Source organism: Oncorhynchus masou, chromosome 22 (genome assembly GCF_036934945.1).
Source record: "Oncorhynchus masou masou isolate Uvic2021 chromosome 22, UVic_Omas_1.1, whole genome shotgun sequence".
In the NCBI taxonomy this organism is placed as follows: Eukaryota; Metazoa; Chordata; class Actinopteri; order Salmoniformes; family Salmonidae; genus Oncorhynchus; species Oncorhynchus masou.
The window spans coordinates 9,404,816-9,422,756 of NC_088233.1; the positions used below are offsets into that span (position 1 = coordinate 9,404,816).

The 17,941-nt window shown below is 46.3% G+C and overlaps 1 protein-coding gene across 2 annotated transcripts in view; it reads right to left on the reverse strand.

Annotated features, from left to right (window-relative positions):
- The window catches only part of LOC135508975 (calcium/calmodulin-dependent protein kinase type 1D-like), a 64,707-nt gene that overhangs the window by 1,725 nt on the left and 45,041 nt on the right, over positions 1-17,941 (reverse strand). For both annotated transcript variants that reach the window (XM_064929230.1, XM_064929229.1), the window contains 5 exons: positions 12,418-12,530; positions 8,906-8,984; positions 2,480-2,567; positions 1,199-1,364; positions 1-1,029 (listed from right to left, as the gene is read on the reverse strand). The exon at positions 1-1,029 is cut by the window's left edge and continues 1,725 nt beyond it. In XM_064929230.1, coding sequence (XP_064785302.1) covers positions 848-1,029; positions 1,199-1,364; positions 2,480-2,567; positions 8,906-8,984; positions 12,418-12,530 — 628 coding nt within the window. In that variant the 3' untranslated portion in view covers positions 1-847. The remainder of the gene's footprint in view (positions 1,030-1,198; positions 1,365-2,479; positions 2,568-8,905; positions 8,985-12,417; positions 12,531-17,941) is intronic.

A 17,941-nucleotide genomic window follows, 5' to 3' on the forward strand; every position in this document is an offset into this window, starting at 1 on the left:
TCTCGGTGGACAGTCTTACAACATGGCAGTGCTATGAAAAAGATTTCAGGTGGTCATTTTCATATTACAGGTACCATATTTACAGTACCATACCAGTACCATACCAGTACCATACCAGTACCATACCAGTACCATACCAGTACCAGACCAGTACCATATTTTAAAGAAATGGAATAGGATCTTGAAGCTGCGATCCATAGCGGTGAAACTGCGATATTAGGACAACAAAGACATTACTTCAAAACAACAGCTAATTTCCTCAAAACAAAAACAAAAACAATAACAAATGCGCCTGGGGGGGGGGCACTACTTTCTAAACTACTGGCTGATATTATACAATGTTTAGAGTGAATATTCAATAAGGAGGTGAACATTTGAGGTTGACTCCGTACCGACCCGATTCAAGCACTGGGAGACTGACTCCGCTGGTCACCCTCTGGTCAGGAGGACAGAGCGAGACAGTCAGTGGTCCTCTACTTCTCCTCCACCAGCCCTGTGGCCCGTTAGCAGGCAGAGTGTTTCAGATAGGAACGTACGGAGTAGAACAGATACATTAGACAGAATAGGAAATCCCATCAGTTCTCCTCATTGTATTTCACATCACTGCATACACCTCCTGTGGAGGGTACGGGCATCAGAGTGCTGCACTGGGGCTGCGGTGAGAGCTGATCCATGGTAAATGGAGCCTTGAACAGCTCCTCAAGTTCTCAATCCCAGCAGCTGAGAATGGGCGGGGTGGGCAGACGAACAGAGACGAATTGTGGAATTCTGAGGGGCGGAATTGTAATCATGGAATCCCGACTCAAAGCTCTGTGGTCTCCCAGCTGACCTCGCGTGGAACCTGATGTCATTTAGTCCCCGTGTGGATGGTGGTGACCGTGGAGGGGCGTGGCCGGGGCACCTCCACCACTGCCTCTGGTGCCACCGCCTCTGGTTCTACATGTGGTTCCACTCCGATGCTAACGGGGGCGCTGCAGGCTGCAGGGGAGGATGGCAGAGGAGGCAGAGTGGACAGAGGTTGTAGAGGACCTGAGGGGAGAAGCAGAGACGATAACCTCAATAACTAGACGAGCACAATCACTAAAGTATTAGTGGAAACCAATCAATGACGGAACAAAAATCCTTTAATAGACCCCAACATAGCCAACTGGACACGGCCTGCTCCCCACATCATAACGTAAAGGAGTCACTCACTAACCGTCTCTGCGTGAGAGGGAGGCACAGTCTACAGACATGCTCTTGGCTGGCATAGAATTCTGTCCTGGTTGGTCCACACTCATACTGCTTCCAAAGCTGCTGCCCAGACTACTGCCTAACTGGAGACGCCTCATATGACGGATCACTGCTGTGGCGTTAAACGCTTGCTGTGGAGGAGACGGAGAGATAGAGGAGGCAGGGAGGGAGAGGAGGCAGGGAGGGAGAGGAGGCAGGGAGGGAGAGAGAGAGAGGAGGCAGGGAGGGAGAGGAGGCAGGGAGGGAGAGAGAGAGAGAGGAGGCAGGGAGGGAGAGGAGGCAGGGAGAGAGAGGAGGAAGAGAGGGAGAGGAGGCAGGGAGGGAGAGGAGGGCAGGGAGGGAGAGGAGGGCAGGGAGGGAGAGGAGTTGGGGAAGGGAGGGAGAGGAGGCAGGGAAGGAGAGAGAGAGAGGAGGCAGGGAGGGAGGGAGGGGTGGCAGGGAGGGAGAGGAGGCAGGGAGAGGAGGTAGGGAGGGAGAGAGAGAGAGAGGAGGCAGGGAGGGAGAGGGGGAAGGGAGGGAGAGGAGGCAGGGAGGGTGAGAGAGAGAGGAGGCAGGGAGGGAGGGGGTGGCAGGGAGGGAGTTGGGGAAGGGAGGGAGAGGAGGCAGGAAGAGAGGGGAGGCAGGGAGGCAGGGGAGGCAGGGAGGGAGGGGTGGCAGGGAGGGAGTTGGAGAAGGGAGGGAGAGGAGGCAGGGAGGGAGAGGAGGCAAGGAGGGAGAGGGGGAAGAGAGGGAGAGGGGGAAGGGAGGGAGAGGGGGAAGGAAGGGAGAGGAGGCAGGGAGGGAGAGAGAGAGAGGCGGCAGGTAGGGAGTTGGGGAAGGGAGGGAGAGGAGGCAGGGAGGGAGGCGAGGCAGGGAGGGAGGGGAGGCAGGGAGGGAGGGGAGGCAGGGAGGGAGGGAGGGAGGGGGGGCGAGAGGGGGAAGGAAGGGAGAGGAGGCAGGGAGGGAGAGAGAGAGAGGGGGCAGGTAGGGAGTTGGGGAAGGGAGGGAGAGGAGGCAGGGAGGGAGGCGAGGCAGGGAGGGAGGGGAGGCAGGCAGGGAGGGAGAGAGAGAGGGGGCAGGTAGGGAGTTGGGGAAGGGAGGGAGAGGAGGCAGGGAGGGAGGCGAGGCAGGGAGGGAGGGGAGGCAGGGAGGGAGGGAGGGGGGAAGGGAGGGAGAGAGAGAGAGAGGGTTGGCATATGCAAATAGAGGAGGTTGACAAATACAGTAAACATACACAAAAAACAATCATTGTACGAAGAGAACCTACCCTCCATTTGCTTTTGGCAAAGTTTTTCCTCATCTGCCGACTGACTGATTCATGGATGTTCTTGCAGAGAGCCGTGTCCCCAGCAATCCTGAGATACAAAGACACACCATAAAGGACAAGTAGATGAATGTTTTCTTTTGACACAGTTAGTGGTCAGTTCCTGGCCTGGATATCTATCAAGCACCAGCTCTGAGCTACTGGATGTCTCACATTCTATAATACACACCTGTTACAACACACCTGTCACAACACACCTGTCACAACACACCTGTTACAACACACCCGTCACAACAAAACCATTGTGAGTCTATTTAAACGCTATCAAACCACCTGCCAAAGACGTAACAGCAAGACGTAACAAGGCCAAGACGTAACTGGGCCAAGACACAACAACAAGGCATAACAGGGCCAAGACGTAACAGGGCCAAGGCGTAACAGCAAGGCATAACAGGGCCAAGACACAACAGCAAGGCGTAACAGGGCCAAGATGTAACAGCAAGGCATAACAGGGCCAAGATGTAACAGCAAGGCGTAACAGGGCCAAGATGTAACAGGGCCAAGACTAAACAGGGCCAAGACTAAACAGGGCCAAGACTAAACAGGGCCAAGACGTAACAGGGCCAAGGCGTAACAGGGCCAAGACGTAACAGGGCCAAGACGTAACAGGGCCAAGGCGTAACAGGGCCAAGACGTAACAGGGCCAAGACGTAACAGGGCCAAGACGTAACAGGGCCAAGACGTAACAGGGCCAAGACGTAACAGGGCCAAGACGTAACAGGGCCAAGACGTAACAGGGCCAAGGCGTAACAGGGCCAAGACGTAACAGGGCCAAGACGTAACAGGGCCAAGACTAAACAGGGCCAAGACGTAACAGGGCCAAGACATAACAGGGCCAAGACGTAACAGGGCCAAGGCGTAACAGGGCCAAGACGTAACAGGGCCAAGGCGTAACAGTAAGGCGTAACAGGGCCAAGACGTAACAGGGCCAAGGCGTAACAGGGCCAAGGCGTAACAGGGCCAAGACGTAACAGGGCCAAGACGTAACAGGGCCAAGGCGTAACAGGGCCAAGGCGTAACAGGGCCAAGGCGTAACAGGGCCAAGGCGTAACTGGGCCAAGACATAACAGGGCCAAGACGTAACAGGGCCAAGACGTAACAGGCCAATGATTAGATGCCTAAAAGTCCTATCCCTATTCTCCATTCGCCAACCACCCACATATTGTCTCTGTCATTAAAGCTGGAATCAGGGATTCGTTGTACAGCTAAATGGCAGCCCCACCACTTGATGAACATTGAATAGATTCCCAAACCCCAGACAGTAGCATTAGGTCTGGCCCGGGCCAGGGAGAGACATGATAATGGTTGATTAGGGCTGCATCCCAAATGGCACCCTATTCCTTATATAGTGTACTACTTTGACCAGGATCCATAGGGCCTTTACAGGTAATAGGGTGCCTTTTGGAACGTAGCCACTGCCTCTGCATTCTCCAAGCATCCTTCAGGACGCAGCCTGCTAATTGGCACCCATTTATTCAGCAGCTTTGTCTCCCTCTCTCTTGCCCTCCCTCCCTCCCTCCCTCCCTCCCTCCCTCTTTTTCTCTTTCTCTGCCTCTCTCCTTCTTACCATCTCTCTATATCTCCCCCCTCTCTCTCTGCTTCTTTCTCTCCCCCACTTCTCAGACCAGTGGAGCAGATATTTTAGGAGGGAGGCAGGAAGGAAGACATGGAGCACTGCATCATTCAGACATCCACTATCTGTGTCATATTTATGTCAGCTTTCGGCACGGCGAGTGGTTCTCTCTGATTGTGTTGTCCCAATCCATTCCCTAGCCCTTCCCATTGTTCCTAACCCTCTGCTGTGTGCAGGTGAAAGAGATATGTTGGAGGCTTCCTCACTAAACAGACTCTACCTACCCAGACTTCAGATCTGTAAGGTGGAACAGACACGGTGGAGGCCTCATCACTAAACAGACTCTACCTTCACTCACCAGGGGTGGGCTAGAGCCTGGTTGATATGGTGTGGTGTGGTATGATGGGGTATGGTATGGTGTGATGGGGTGTGGTATGGTATTGTGTGGTGGGGTATGATGGGGTATGGTGTGGTGGGGTATGGTATGGTATGGTATGGTGTGATATGGTATGGTGTGGTGGGGTATGGAGTGGTGTGGTATGGTATGGTGTGATATGGTATGGTGTGGTGTGGTATGGTATGGTATGGTGTGATATGGTATGGTGTGGTGTGGTGGGGTATGGTGTGGTGTGGTATGGTATGGTATGGTGTGATATGGTATTGTGTGGTGTGGTATGGTGGGTATGGTGTGGTGGCGTGTGATGTGGTATGGTGGGGTATGGAGTGGTGTAGTATGGTGTGGTGTGATGTGGTATGGAGTGGTGTGGTGTGGTGGGGTATGGTATGGTATTGTGTGGTGGGGTGTGGTGTGGTGGGTTGTGGTGGGGTGGGTTGTGGTTGGGTGGGTTGTGGTGGGGTGGGTTGTGGTGGGGTGGGTTGTGGTATGGTATGGTGGGGTATGGTGTGATGTGGTATAGTATTGTCAAGACTGTCCTGATCAGGTCAGGTTACAGGAGACCACAACCCTACAGATTATCTCTCAACCCCAACAGAGGAGGAGAGATCTAGGGGTCTGAAGATGTGGGGGTTTTATGACCCCTCACACCCCTGGTAAATCTTAGGCCACACAACATTCCTGTGTCCCCTCAATATGGAGAACCACCCTCAGAACATTAAACATGAAATAAAGGGACTTTGGAACAATGGTTTCCGCCAGCCACAATGGTGGTCATGACGATAGATGGAATATGAAAATGTATGTCATTTTTGTTTTGTTATTAAAGGTTAATAGATGTCGTTATTACGAAAACATTGTAACGTTAAGAGTTTTCCTAGTATATGTTTGAAGTTCATACATTGTACGTTGTGTGGAAAATGTCCAAATCAAAGAGAATGTTTTGGTAAAGATGAAATGTGAAGTTAGTTGTCTAAAATTGGATTTGAGTCGAATATAGACCTTGCCTCTTAACTTGGTACGCCCAGAGAATTACCCTAAAGGCGGTTACGCCCACTTCTGACCCGAGGATATAAAACCTGTGAGTGAAGAATGAACAGATCAGACTAAGTGACCCAAGCTGCAGCTGAGGTCTAAAAAGTCAACGAACCCAAAACAAGTTTGAAGACAAAGAAATATTTTTCCACCCAAGCTACGGATGAGTAGCTGTGTCGAAGCGGGTGAATTCAAGTCGAACCACCTAGCCTCCACTCCCCATCGAATCGTGGTATCTACACTGTTTCATTCCTACGCTGTGAGCTCTGAGCTACAGAGCTGTCTGTCCTCAGAAGAGCCCTTGCAGAGCAAGGGCGAGGGAATAGACTCCTAAGCCAAAAGGACACTGACATCGTGAGGACAACCAGAGAGTTGCGTGTCATTGAGCAGCCTGAACCGTCCACGTGGAGAACCCACGGAGAGCTTCCCCACTTAATTACATCATTATATTCTGACCCATAAGAGCGGCAGTTTGGGGCAAGGCTAGGGTTAGAATAAGCATAGCTGACAAATTCACCCCAATGTATATTTCTCTCTTGTACTTTCTCTTTTTCTCTCTTTTAAATCCCCATTGTGGGTAACACGCGCCATAGTGTGTTGGCCCGTTATACTAAGTTCTAATCAATAGCCTAGAATGTGGTTTTGTGTATGTGTATCTTTTATCATCATTTTAGCTTTCTAGTAAAAAAATATTCCACTAAGATTGGTGTGGAACTCATTGGTGAGACCCAGATCCATGCAGATTGGTGTGGAACTCATTGGTGAGACCCGGGTCCGTGCAGATTGGTGTGGAACTCATTGGTGAGACCCGGGTCCATGCAGATTGGTGTGGAACTCATTGGTGAGACCCGGGTCCGTGCAGATTGGTGTGGAACTCATTGGTGAGACCCGGGTCCATGCAGATTGGTGTGGAACTCATTGGTGAGACCCGGGTCCATGCAGATTGGTGTGGAACTCATTGGTGAGACCCGGGTGCATGCAGATTGGTGTGGAACTCATTGGTGAGACCCGGGTCCATGCAGATTGGTGTGGAACTCATTGGTGAGACCCGGGTCCATGCAGATTGGTGTGGAACTCATTGGTGAGACCCGGGTCCGTGCAGATTGGTGTGGAACTCATTGGTGAGACCCGGGTCCGTGCAGATTGGTGTGGAACTCATTGGTGAGACCCGGGTCCATGCAGATTGGTGTGGAACTCATTGGTGAGACCCGGATCCATGCAGATTGGTGTGGAACTCATTGGTGAGACCCGGGTCCATGCAGATTGGTGTGGAACTCATTGGTGAGACCCGGGTCCATGCAGATTGGTGTGGAACTCATTGGTGAGACCCGGGTCCGTGCAGATTCACGGATTATGCGACGTTCAGAACGAGACTGTCGAGGAAACTGATTAATTAGCGGCTGTTGTAAAATCGATATTCTTTGAGTTAGTTTGGGAAATAGAAACTCAATAAAAACTAGTTTTCCCATGGTGCCCCAGGTTAATGAGTTAATAATTGCTTGATTCAGTTAATCACGCAATTAGAAACCTTTAATCATTCGATGAGCAACAGTTGTCACATTAACTAATACACCGGCACGACAGTATGGTGGGATGTGGTATGGTATGGTGTGGTATAGTATGGTATGGTGTGGTATAGTATGGTGTGGTATAGTATGGTGTGGTGTGGTATAGTATGGTGTGGTATAGTATGGTATGGTGTGGTATAGTATGGTGTGGTATAGTATGGTATGGTGTGGTATAGTATGGTGTGGTGTGGTATAGTATGGTGTGGTATAGTATGGTGTGGTATGGTATGGTGTGGTATAGTATGGTGTGGTATAGTATGGTATAGTATGGTGTGGTATAGTATAGTATGGTGTGGTATAGTATGGTGTGGTATAGTATGGTATAGTATGGTGTGGTATAGTATAGTGTGGTATGGTATAGTATGGTGTGGTATAGTATGGTGTGGTATAGTATGGTATAGTATGGTGTGGTATAGTATAGTGTGGTATAGTATGGTATGGTATAGTATAGTATAGTGTGGTATGGTATAGTATGGTGTGGTATAGTATGGTGTGGTATAGTATGGTGTGGTATAGTATGGTGTAGTATGGTATAGTATGGTGTGGTATAGTATGGTGTGGTATAGTATGGTATAGTATGGTGTGGTATAGTATGGTATGGTATAGTATAGTATAGTGTGGTATGGTATAGTATGGTGTGGTATAGTATGGTGTGGTATAGTATGGTGTGGTATAGTATGGTGTGGTATAGTATGGTATGGTGTGGTATATTATGGTGTGGTATATTATGGTATGGTATATTATGGTGTGGTATAGTATGGTGTGGTGTGGTATAGTATGGTGTGGTATAGTATGGTATGGTGTGGTATATTATGGTGTGGTATATTATGGTGTGGTATAGTATGGTGTGGTATAGTATGGTATGGTATAGTATAGTGTGGTATAGTATGGTATGGTGTGGTATAGTATAGTATGGTGTGGTATAGTATGGTGTGGTATAGTATGGTGTGGTATAGAATGGTGTGGTATAGTATGGTATGGTGTGGTATAGTATGGTGTAGTATAGTATGGTATGGTGGGGTATGGTGTGGTGTGGTATAGTATGGTGTGGTGGGGTGTGGTGTGGTATGGTATAGTATGATGTGGTATAGTATGGTGTGGTATAGTATGGTGTGGTATATTATGGTGTGGTATGGTATAGTATGGTGTGGTATGGTATGGTGTGGTATGGTATGGTGTGGTATAGTGTGGTATAGTATAGTATGGTATGGTGGGGTATGGTGTGGTGTGGTATAGTATGGTGTGGTATAGTATGGTGTGGTATAGTATGGTGTAGTATAGTATGGTATAGTATAGTATAGTATGGTGTGGTATAGTATGGTGTAGTATATTATGGTATGGTGGGGTATGGTGTGGTGTGGTATAGTATGGTGTGGTATAGTATAGTATAGTATGGTGTGGTATAGTATGGTATGGTGTGGTATAGTATGGTGTAGTATAGTATGGTATGGTGGGGTATGGTGTGGTGTGGTATAGTATGGTGTGGTGGGGTGTGGTGTGGTATGGTATAGTATGGTGTGGTATAGTATGGTGTGTTATAGTATGGTGTGGTGGGGTGTGGTGTGGTACAGTATGGTGTGGTATAGTATGGTATGGTGGGGTATGGTGTGGTGTGGTATAGTATGGTGTGGTATAGTATGGTGTGGTTTGGTATAGTATGGTGTGTTATAGTATGGTGTGGTGGGGTGTGGTATAGTATGGTGTGGTATAGTATGGTGTGGTGGGGTGTGGTGTGGTATAGTATGGTGTGGTATAGTATGGTGTGGTATATTATGGTGTGGTGGTAGATAGACATTCACCAGGGGTGGGCTAGAGCCTGGTCACAGGTGAATCTCTTCTCTGGATCCTTTTCCATCAGAGAGCTGATGAACTGTTTGGCTGTTTGTGGAACAGAGGAAGACACACAATATCACCATGTTCCATCCATTCAAGATAGCATTACAAACAAACAATTGGGTACACTCACACGCACACAAACACATACTATACATTTGGGTCTTTCTATAAATAATTGGGCATTGGGATAAAAAGAAATGGTTTGAAACAACAAAAATAAAAACGTTTATACAGTTCCACGAGGAACAAAAGTGAATATATGCAAATCGCCATAACTCCACCTATACAACAACATAGGACTATACATCCTTTTTATGGCTGCTGTCCCTGTACAGGGATCAACATCAGGGGAAATTTCAGAGTGACAAGTAATAGTACTCGATAAAACTCAAACTTTCATTAAAACACACATGCAGGGTACTCAATTAAAGCTACACTCATTGTGAATCTAGCCAATATGTCAGATTTTTAAAATGCTTTTCGGCGAAAGCATGAGAAGCTATTAACTGATAGCATGCAACCCCCCGAAATACACGAAGGGGACGTAAACAAAATGATTTGCGTAGCCGGCGCTACACAAAACGCAGAAATAAAATATAAAACATTCATTACCTTTGACAAGCTTTTTTGTTGGCACTCCTATGTCCCATAAACATAAACAACATAAACATTTTACTTTATTTTTTACTATTTTTTACATTGTAGAATAATTGTGAAGTCATCAAAACTATGCAATAACACATGGAATTATGGAGTAACTAAAAAAGTGTTTAACAAATCAAAATGTATTTTATATTTGAGATGCTTCAAAAAAGCCATCCTTTGCCTTGATGACAGCGTTGGACACTCTTGGCCTTCTCTCAACCAGCTTCACCTGGAATGCTTTTCCAACAGTCTTGAAGGAGTTCCCACATATGCTGAGCACTTGTTGGCCGCTTTTCCTTCACACTGCAGTCCGACTCATCCCAAACCATCTCAATTTGGTGGAGATCGGGATTGTGGAGGCCAGGTCATCTGATGCAGCACTCCATCACTCTCCTTCTTGTTAAATAGCCCTTACACAGCCTGGAGGTGTGTTGGGCCATTGTCCTATTGAAAATCAAATGATAGTCCCGCTAAGCCCAAACCAGATGAGATGGCTTATTGCTGCAGAATGCTGTGGTAGCCATGCTGGTTAAGTGAGCCTTGAATTCTAAATAAATCACAGACAGTGTCACCAGCAAATCAACCCCACACCATAACCCCTCCTCCTCCATGCTTTACAGTGGAAAACACACATGCGAAGATCATCCATTCACCCACACCGCGTCTCACCGCGTCTCACGGTGTTACAAGGCTGTTGGATCCAAAAATATCAAATTTCGACTCCAGACCAAAGGACAAATTTCCACCGGTCTAATGTCCATTGCTCGTGTTTCTTGGCCCAAGCAAGTATTTTCTTCTTAATGGTGTCCTTCAGTAGTTGTTTCTTTGCAGCAATTTGTCCATGAAGGCCTGATTCACACAGTCTAATCTGAACAGTTGATGTTGAGATGTGTCTGTTACTTCAACTCTGTGAAGCATATATTTGGGCTGTAATTTCTGAGGCTGGTAACTCTAATGAACGTGTCCTCTGCAGCAGAGGTAACTCTGGGTCTTCCTGTCCTGTGGCAGGTCCTCATGAGAGCCAGTTAACTCTAATGAACTTATCCTCTGCAGCATAGGTAACTCTGGGTCTTCCTTTCCTGTGGCAGGTCCTCATGAGAGCCAGTTAACTCTAATGAACTTATCCTCTGCAGCATAGGTAACTCTGGGTCTTCCTTTCCTGTGGCAGGTCCTCATGAGAGCCAGTTAACTCTAATGAACTTGTGCTCTGCAGCAAAGGTAACTCTGGGTCTTCCTGTCCTGTGGCGGTCCTCATGAGAGCCAGTTAACTCTAATGAACTTATCCTCTGCAGCAGAGGTAACTCTGGGTCTTCCTGTCCTGTGCACGCCCAATTTTTCAGTTTTTAATTTGTTAAAAAAGTTTGAAATATCCAATAAATGTCGTTCCACTTTATGATTGTGTCCCACTTGTTGTTGATTCTTCACCAAAAAATACAGTTTTATATCTTTATGTTTGAAGCCTGAAATGTGGCAAAAGGTCGCAAAGTTCAAGGGGGCCGAATACTTTCGCAAGGCACTGTATGTGGGCGGCAGGTAACCTAGTGGTTAGAGCGTTGGGCCTGTAAAAATCAGTTCTACCCCTGAACAAGGCCATTAGCCCACTGTTCCTAGGCCGTCATTGAAAATAAGAATTTGTTCTTAACTGACTTGCCTAGTTAAATTAAGGTAAAAAAAATATTTAAAAAATAGTAAATATTAATCCAGTACACTGATGTTAGTATGATATGTTAAAAAAAAATTTTTTACCTTTATTTTTTTTAAATATATGGTTATATAAGTCATAGTGGACAACTTTAGCTAATTAGCAACTACATACTACTTTTTAGCTACTTTGCAACTACTTAGCATGTTAGCTAACCATTCCCCTAACCCTTTAACTCAACTAGTAACCCTAACCTTAGCCCTAACCTTAACCCCTAGCCTAGCTAATGTTAGCCACCCAGCTAACATTAGCATTAGCCACCTAACCACATATATAGAACCACCTAGAATTCGTAACATATCATTCAAATTGAAATTCATAACATATCATAGGAAATGGATGATGGACATCCACAAGTGAATAAATACCATATGAAAAGTAACATATCATACTAATTTAAGTGTCCCAGGTTTTCTTTTACTATGTTACGTCTGTCTCTAAGTCCAGGTTGCTATAAAAAAAAAACTGTCCAACAGCTGGATCCAGGATTCTTACAGGATTGAAGTTCAATGTCTAATTTAACTGATTAATGCTTAAAATATTATATAACGATAACTTACACTGCCCTTAATGCAAGGGGTTGCAGTGTAGCCTAGTGGTTAAAGTGTTGGACTAGTAACCGGAAGGTTGCAAGCTCAAACCCCCAAGCTGACAAGGTACAAATCTGTCATTCTGCCCCTGAACAGGCAGTTAACCCGCTGTTCCTAGGCCGTCATTGAAAATAAGAATTTCTTCTTAACCGACTTGCCGAGTTAAATAAGAAAAGGTATGTTTTATGTCACAAGATTTTGGACAAAACATTCTAGACACCCACCATGATAAAGAGTTAAAATGGTTTTAAATCAACTAGTGAATTGTATTGAATATAGCATTGACAACCCCCCCCCCCTCATATTTTAACGTAATGACATGGCAGATTATTATCAATGACTCGTCAGCAGCTGTAACCAGTTGTCCTGTGTAGGAAATACTCACTGGTTCCCTAGTTTATAGAAAGACCCATATATATACGACCAGGCACACACACACACACACACACACACACACACACACACACACACACACACACACACACACACACACACACACACACACACACACACACACACACACACACACACAACTCACCTGAGTCAGATATGTCATCCCAATAAGGTGCATCAAACTCATAGTCGGCCTTGAGGATCTGCTCAAAGAGCTTGGAGTCATTTTCATCATAGAACGGAGGGTAGCCACACAACCTAGGGACCAGATCATTAATTACACAACAATATGGATGCTCTATGTTAGTGCCATCGGCTAACTTAAAAGTAGAATACCAAGGGAAAGCCTACTCCTTATTTGGACAGAAAACTTAATCTATTTGATATTGCCTTATCTTGCCTTGTTATGTCTTTGGCACATCTTCTGATCACAACGCTTGTTACACGGAGATTATCCAAATCAAAACAAATTATCGGAGCTATAGTATCACATTAGTGTTGCCATGTTTTCTAATTAACTACTGCAACAACTTTCTAATTGGTGAGACTATGAAACTATTCCACCTGATTACCTTAACAGCCTTTAACGAGGCTGGAGGGTTCTATTCAAACTAACAAGCCTTTCCACTAAATTGATTTAATTGGGCAGCTTAATCCAGGTGTATTTATCCTGGCAGTTTTGACTGAAAGCTTTCAGAACAGAATATCATATAGAGAATGTGTGGAAATGTGGAAATACCCTCTTATTTGACTGGTTTTACAGTATAAGGCACTGCATCTCAGTGCAAGAGGCATCACTGCAGTCCCTGGTTCGAATCCAGGCTGCATCACGTCCGGCCGTGATTGGGAGTCCCATAGGGCGGCGCACAATTGGCCCAGCATCATCCGGGTTTGGCCGGGGTCGACCGTCATTATAAATAATAATTTGTTCTTAACTGACTTGCCTAGTTAAATAGGGATGGAAGAGAATGCATAGGGCCTGGCTAGCAAGCGCAGGATCAGCGAGATGTCCTTAGTCATCAGAGGGTGCATGATCAGCTCATATACAGAGTGTGGGGCAAGTGGGCACCAGCTGATTGGCTGTGACAAGGACCTGTACACTGATTGATATCTTCTCACATGTGGAGAGCCAGGCTCAGCTGAGCCAAACATAGACAACACAAAAAAACGTCCTGTAGTGCCCTCCGCAGGGGGGAATTCTCAGTATACAGCATATAAGATTATCTAATCATGTTACATGGCCACATTTTAAACAAAGTATATCTTATAGAGACTAAATGAAGCCTATGTAAAGCCTACTTAAATTCTACATTATAGGGTGTCCGCCCCCACTCTGTCAGAGTGCGTGAAAATGAGCTTTCACTTCCTTGTGTTATAAAATCAATTTTACCAAGACAAATATGATTATTCATGTTCTGAATATTTCATTGGGGTGTTTCGCTAACATTTCACTAACAGTATACCCCAAAAGGTTGGATTTCGTAACCTAATACATCCCATAATAAGCATTGAGCTCTGTTGTCCCGGACCTGCTGTTTTTGACTCTCTCTCTCTACTTCACCTGCTGTCTCTAACTCTGAATGATCGGCTATGAAAAGCCAACTGACATTTACTCCTGAGGTGCTGACTTGTTGCACCCTCGACAACCACTGTGATTATTATTATCTGACCCAGCTGGTCATCTATGAACATTTGAACATCTTGGCCATGTTCTGTTATAATCTCCACCCGGCACAGCCAGAAGAGGACTGGCCATCCCTCAGAGCCTGGTTCCTCTCTATGTTTCTTCCTAGGTTCCTGCCTTTCTAGGGAGTTTTTCCTAGCCACCGTGCTTCTACATCTGCATTGCTTGCTGTTTGGGGTTTTAGGCTGGGTTTCTTTGTAGCACTTTGTGACATTGGCTGATGTAAAAAGGGCTTTATAAATACATTTGATTGATTGACAGAGCAACGCGGCTTTCTTGCATCAACTTTGAGGATTTTACATGTTGTGCTGGTCATCTTCAAAGTTGTTTCCGCGGGTTGCAAAAAAGCTAACTTTGCATGACACAAATCAAATTACATTTGATTTGTCACATGCGCCAAACACAACAGGTAGACCTTACCGTAAAATGCTGACTTACAAGCCCTTAACTCTATTTTCTGAACTGAATTGTTGGTTAAGAAAATACTTACTGAACAAACCAAAGTAAAAAAGAAAAAGAAAACAATAAAATACGAGGCTATAAACAGGGGGTACCGGCACCGAGTCAATGTGGAGGTTATATACAGGGTATTACGGTACCGAGTCAATGTGGAGGCTATAAACAGGGGGTACCGGCACCGAGTCAATGTGGAGGTTATATACAGGGTATTACGGTACAGAGTCAATGTGGAGGTTATATTCAGGGTATTACGGTACCGAGTCAATGTGGAGGTTATAAACAGGGGGTACCGGCACCGAGTCAATGTGGAGGTTATATACAGGGTATTACGGTACAGAGTCAATGTGGAGGCTATAAACAGGGTGTACAGGCACCGAGTCAATGTGGAGGTTATATACAGGGTATTACTGTACAGGGTCAATGTGGAGGCTATAAACAGGGGGTACCGGCACCGAGTCAATGTGGAGGTTATATGCATGGTATTACGGTACAGAGTCAATGTGGAGGCTATATACAGGGGGTACCGGCACCGAGTCAATGTGAAGGTTATATACAGGGTATTACGGCACCGAGTCAATGTGGAGGTTATTTTTAATTTTACCTTTATCTAACCAGGCAAGTCAGTTAAGAACACATTCTTATTTTCAATGACGGCCTGGGAACAGTGGGTTAACTGCCTGTTCAGGGGCAGAACGACAGATTTGTACCTTGTCAGCTCGGGGGTTTGAACTCACAACCTTCCGGGTACTAGTCCAACGCTCTAACCACTAGGCTACCGGCACCGAGTCAATGTGAAGGTTATATACAGGGTATTACTGCACCGAGTCAATGTGGAGGTTATATACAAGGGGTACCGGCACCGAGTCAATGTGGAGGCTATATACAGGGGGTACCGGCACCGAGTCAATGTGAACGTTATATACAGGGTATTACGGTACCGAGTCATAATGGAGGTTATATACGGGGTATTACGGTACAGAGTCAATGTGGAGGTTATATACAGGGGGTACCGGCACCGAGTCAATGTGGAGGCTATATACAGGGTGTACCGGTACCGAGTCAATGTGGAGGTTATATACAGGGTGTTACAGTACAGAGTCAATGTGGAGGCTATATACAGGGTGTTACGGTACAGAGTCAATGTGGAGGTTATATTCAGGGTATTACGGTACCGAGTCAATGTGGAGGTTATAAACAGGGGGTACCGGCACCGAGTCAATGTGGAGGTTATATACAGGGTATTACGGTACAGAGTCAATGTGGAGGCTATAAACAGGGTGTACAGGCACCGAGTCAATGTGGAGGTTATATACAGGGTATTACGGTACCGAGTCAATGTGGAAGTTATATACAGGGTATTACGGTACAGAGTCAATGTGGAGGCTACATACAGGGGGTACCGGCACCGAGTCAATGTGGAGGTTATATACAGGGTATTACGGTACCGAGTCAATGTGGAGGTTATATACAGGGTATTATGGTACAGAGTCAATGTGGAGGCTATAAACAGGGGGTACCGGCACCGAGTCAATGTGGAGGCTATATACAGGGGGTACCGGCACCGAGTCAATATGGAGGCTATAAACAGGGGGTACCGGCACCGAGTCAATGTGGAGGTTATATACAGGGGGTACCGGCACCGAGTCAATGTGGAGGTTATATACAGGGTATTACGGTACCGAGTCAATGTGGAGGCTATATACAGGGGGTACCGGTACAGAGTCAGTGTGGAGGCTATATACAGGGTATTACGGTACCGAGTCAATGTGGAGGTTATATACAGGAGGTACCGGCACCGAGTCAATGTGGAGGTTATATACAGGGGGTACCGGCACCGAGTCAATGTGGAGGTTATATACAGGGGGTACCGGCACCGAGTCAATGTGGAGGTTATATGCAGGGTATTACGGTACAGAGTCAATGTGGAGGTTATATACAGGGGGTACCGGCAACGAGTCAATGTGGAGGCTATATACAGGGTATTTCGGTACCGAGTCAATGTGGAGGTTATATACAGGGGGTACCGGCAACGAGTCAATGTGGAGGCTATATACAGGGTATTACGGTACCGAGTCAATGTGGAGGTTATATACAGGGTGTTACGGTACAGAGTCAATGTGCAGGCTATATACAGGGTGTACCGGCACCGAGTCAATGTGGAGGTTATATACAGGGTGTTACGGTACAGAGACAATGTGGAGGCTATATACAGGGTGTTACGGTACAGAGTCAATGTGGAGGTTATATACAGGGTATTACGGTACCGAATCAATGTGGAGGCTATATACAGGGTATTACGGTACAGAGTCAATGTGGAGGCTATATACAGGGTATTACGGTACAGAGTCAATGTGGAGGCTATATACAGGGGGTACCGGCACCGAGTCAATGTGGAGGCTATAAACAGGGGGTACCGGCAACGAGTCAATGTGGAGGCTATGTACAGGGTGTTACGGTACAGAGTCAATGTGGAGGTTATATACAGGGTGTTACGGTACCGAGTTAATGTGGATGTTATAAACAGGGGGTACCGGCACCGAAAAATGTGGAGGTTATATACAGGGTATTACGGTACAGGGTATTACGGTACAGAGTCAATGTGGAGGCTATATACAGGGGGTACCGGCACCGAGTCAATGTGGAGGTTATATACATGGTATTACAGTACAGAGTCAATGTGAAGGTTATATACAGGGTATTACGGCACCGAGTCAATGTGGAGGCTATAAACAGGGGGTACCGGCAACGAGTCAATGTGGAGGCTATGTACAGGGTATTACGGTACAGAGTCAATGTGGAGGTTATAAACAGGGGGTACCGGCACCGAGTCAATGTGCGAGTTACAGCCTTATACTAAAATTGATTAAATTGTATTTTTTTCCCTCATCAATCTACACACAATATCCCACAATGACAAAACAAAAACAGGTTTTTAGAAAATGTTTCAAATGTATGAAAAATAAAAAACTGAAATATCACATTTACATAAGTATTCAGACCCTCTAATCAGTACTTTGTTGAATCACCTTTGGGCCACTCAAGGACATTCAGAGCCCTCCTGCGTTGTCTTGGCTGTGTTCCTTAGGTTGGATGGGGAGGGTCTCTGCACAGCTATTTTCAGGTTTCTTCAGAGATGTTTGATCGGTTTCAAATTGGGGCTCTGGCTGGGCCACTCAAGGACATTCAGAGACTTTGCCCGAAGCCACTCCTGTGCTGTCTTGGCTGTGTGCTTAGGGTCTTTGTCCTGTTGGAAGGTGAACCTTCGCCTCTGAGGTCCTGAGCACTCTGGAGCAGGTTTTCATCAAGGATCTCTCTGTACTTTGCTCCGTTCATCTTTCCCTATATCCTGACTCCCAGTCCTTGGCGCTGAAAAACATCCCCACAGCATGATGCTGCCACCCCCGTACTTCACCGTAGGGGTGCCAGATTTCCTCCAGACGTGACGCTTGGCATTCAGGCCAAAGAGTTCAACCTTGGTTTCATCAGACCAGAGAAACTTGTTTCTCATGGTCTTAGAGTCTTTAGG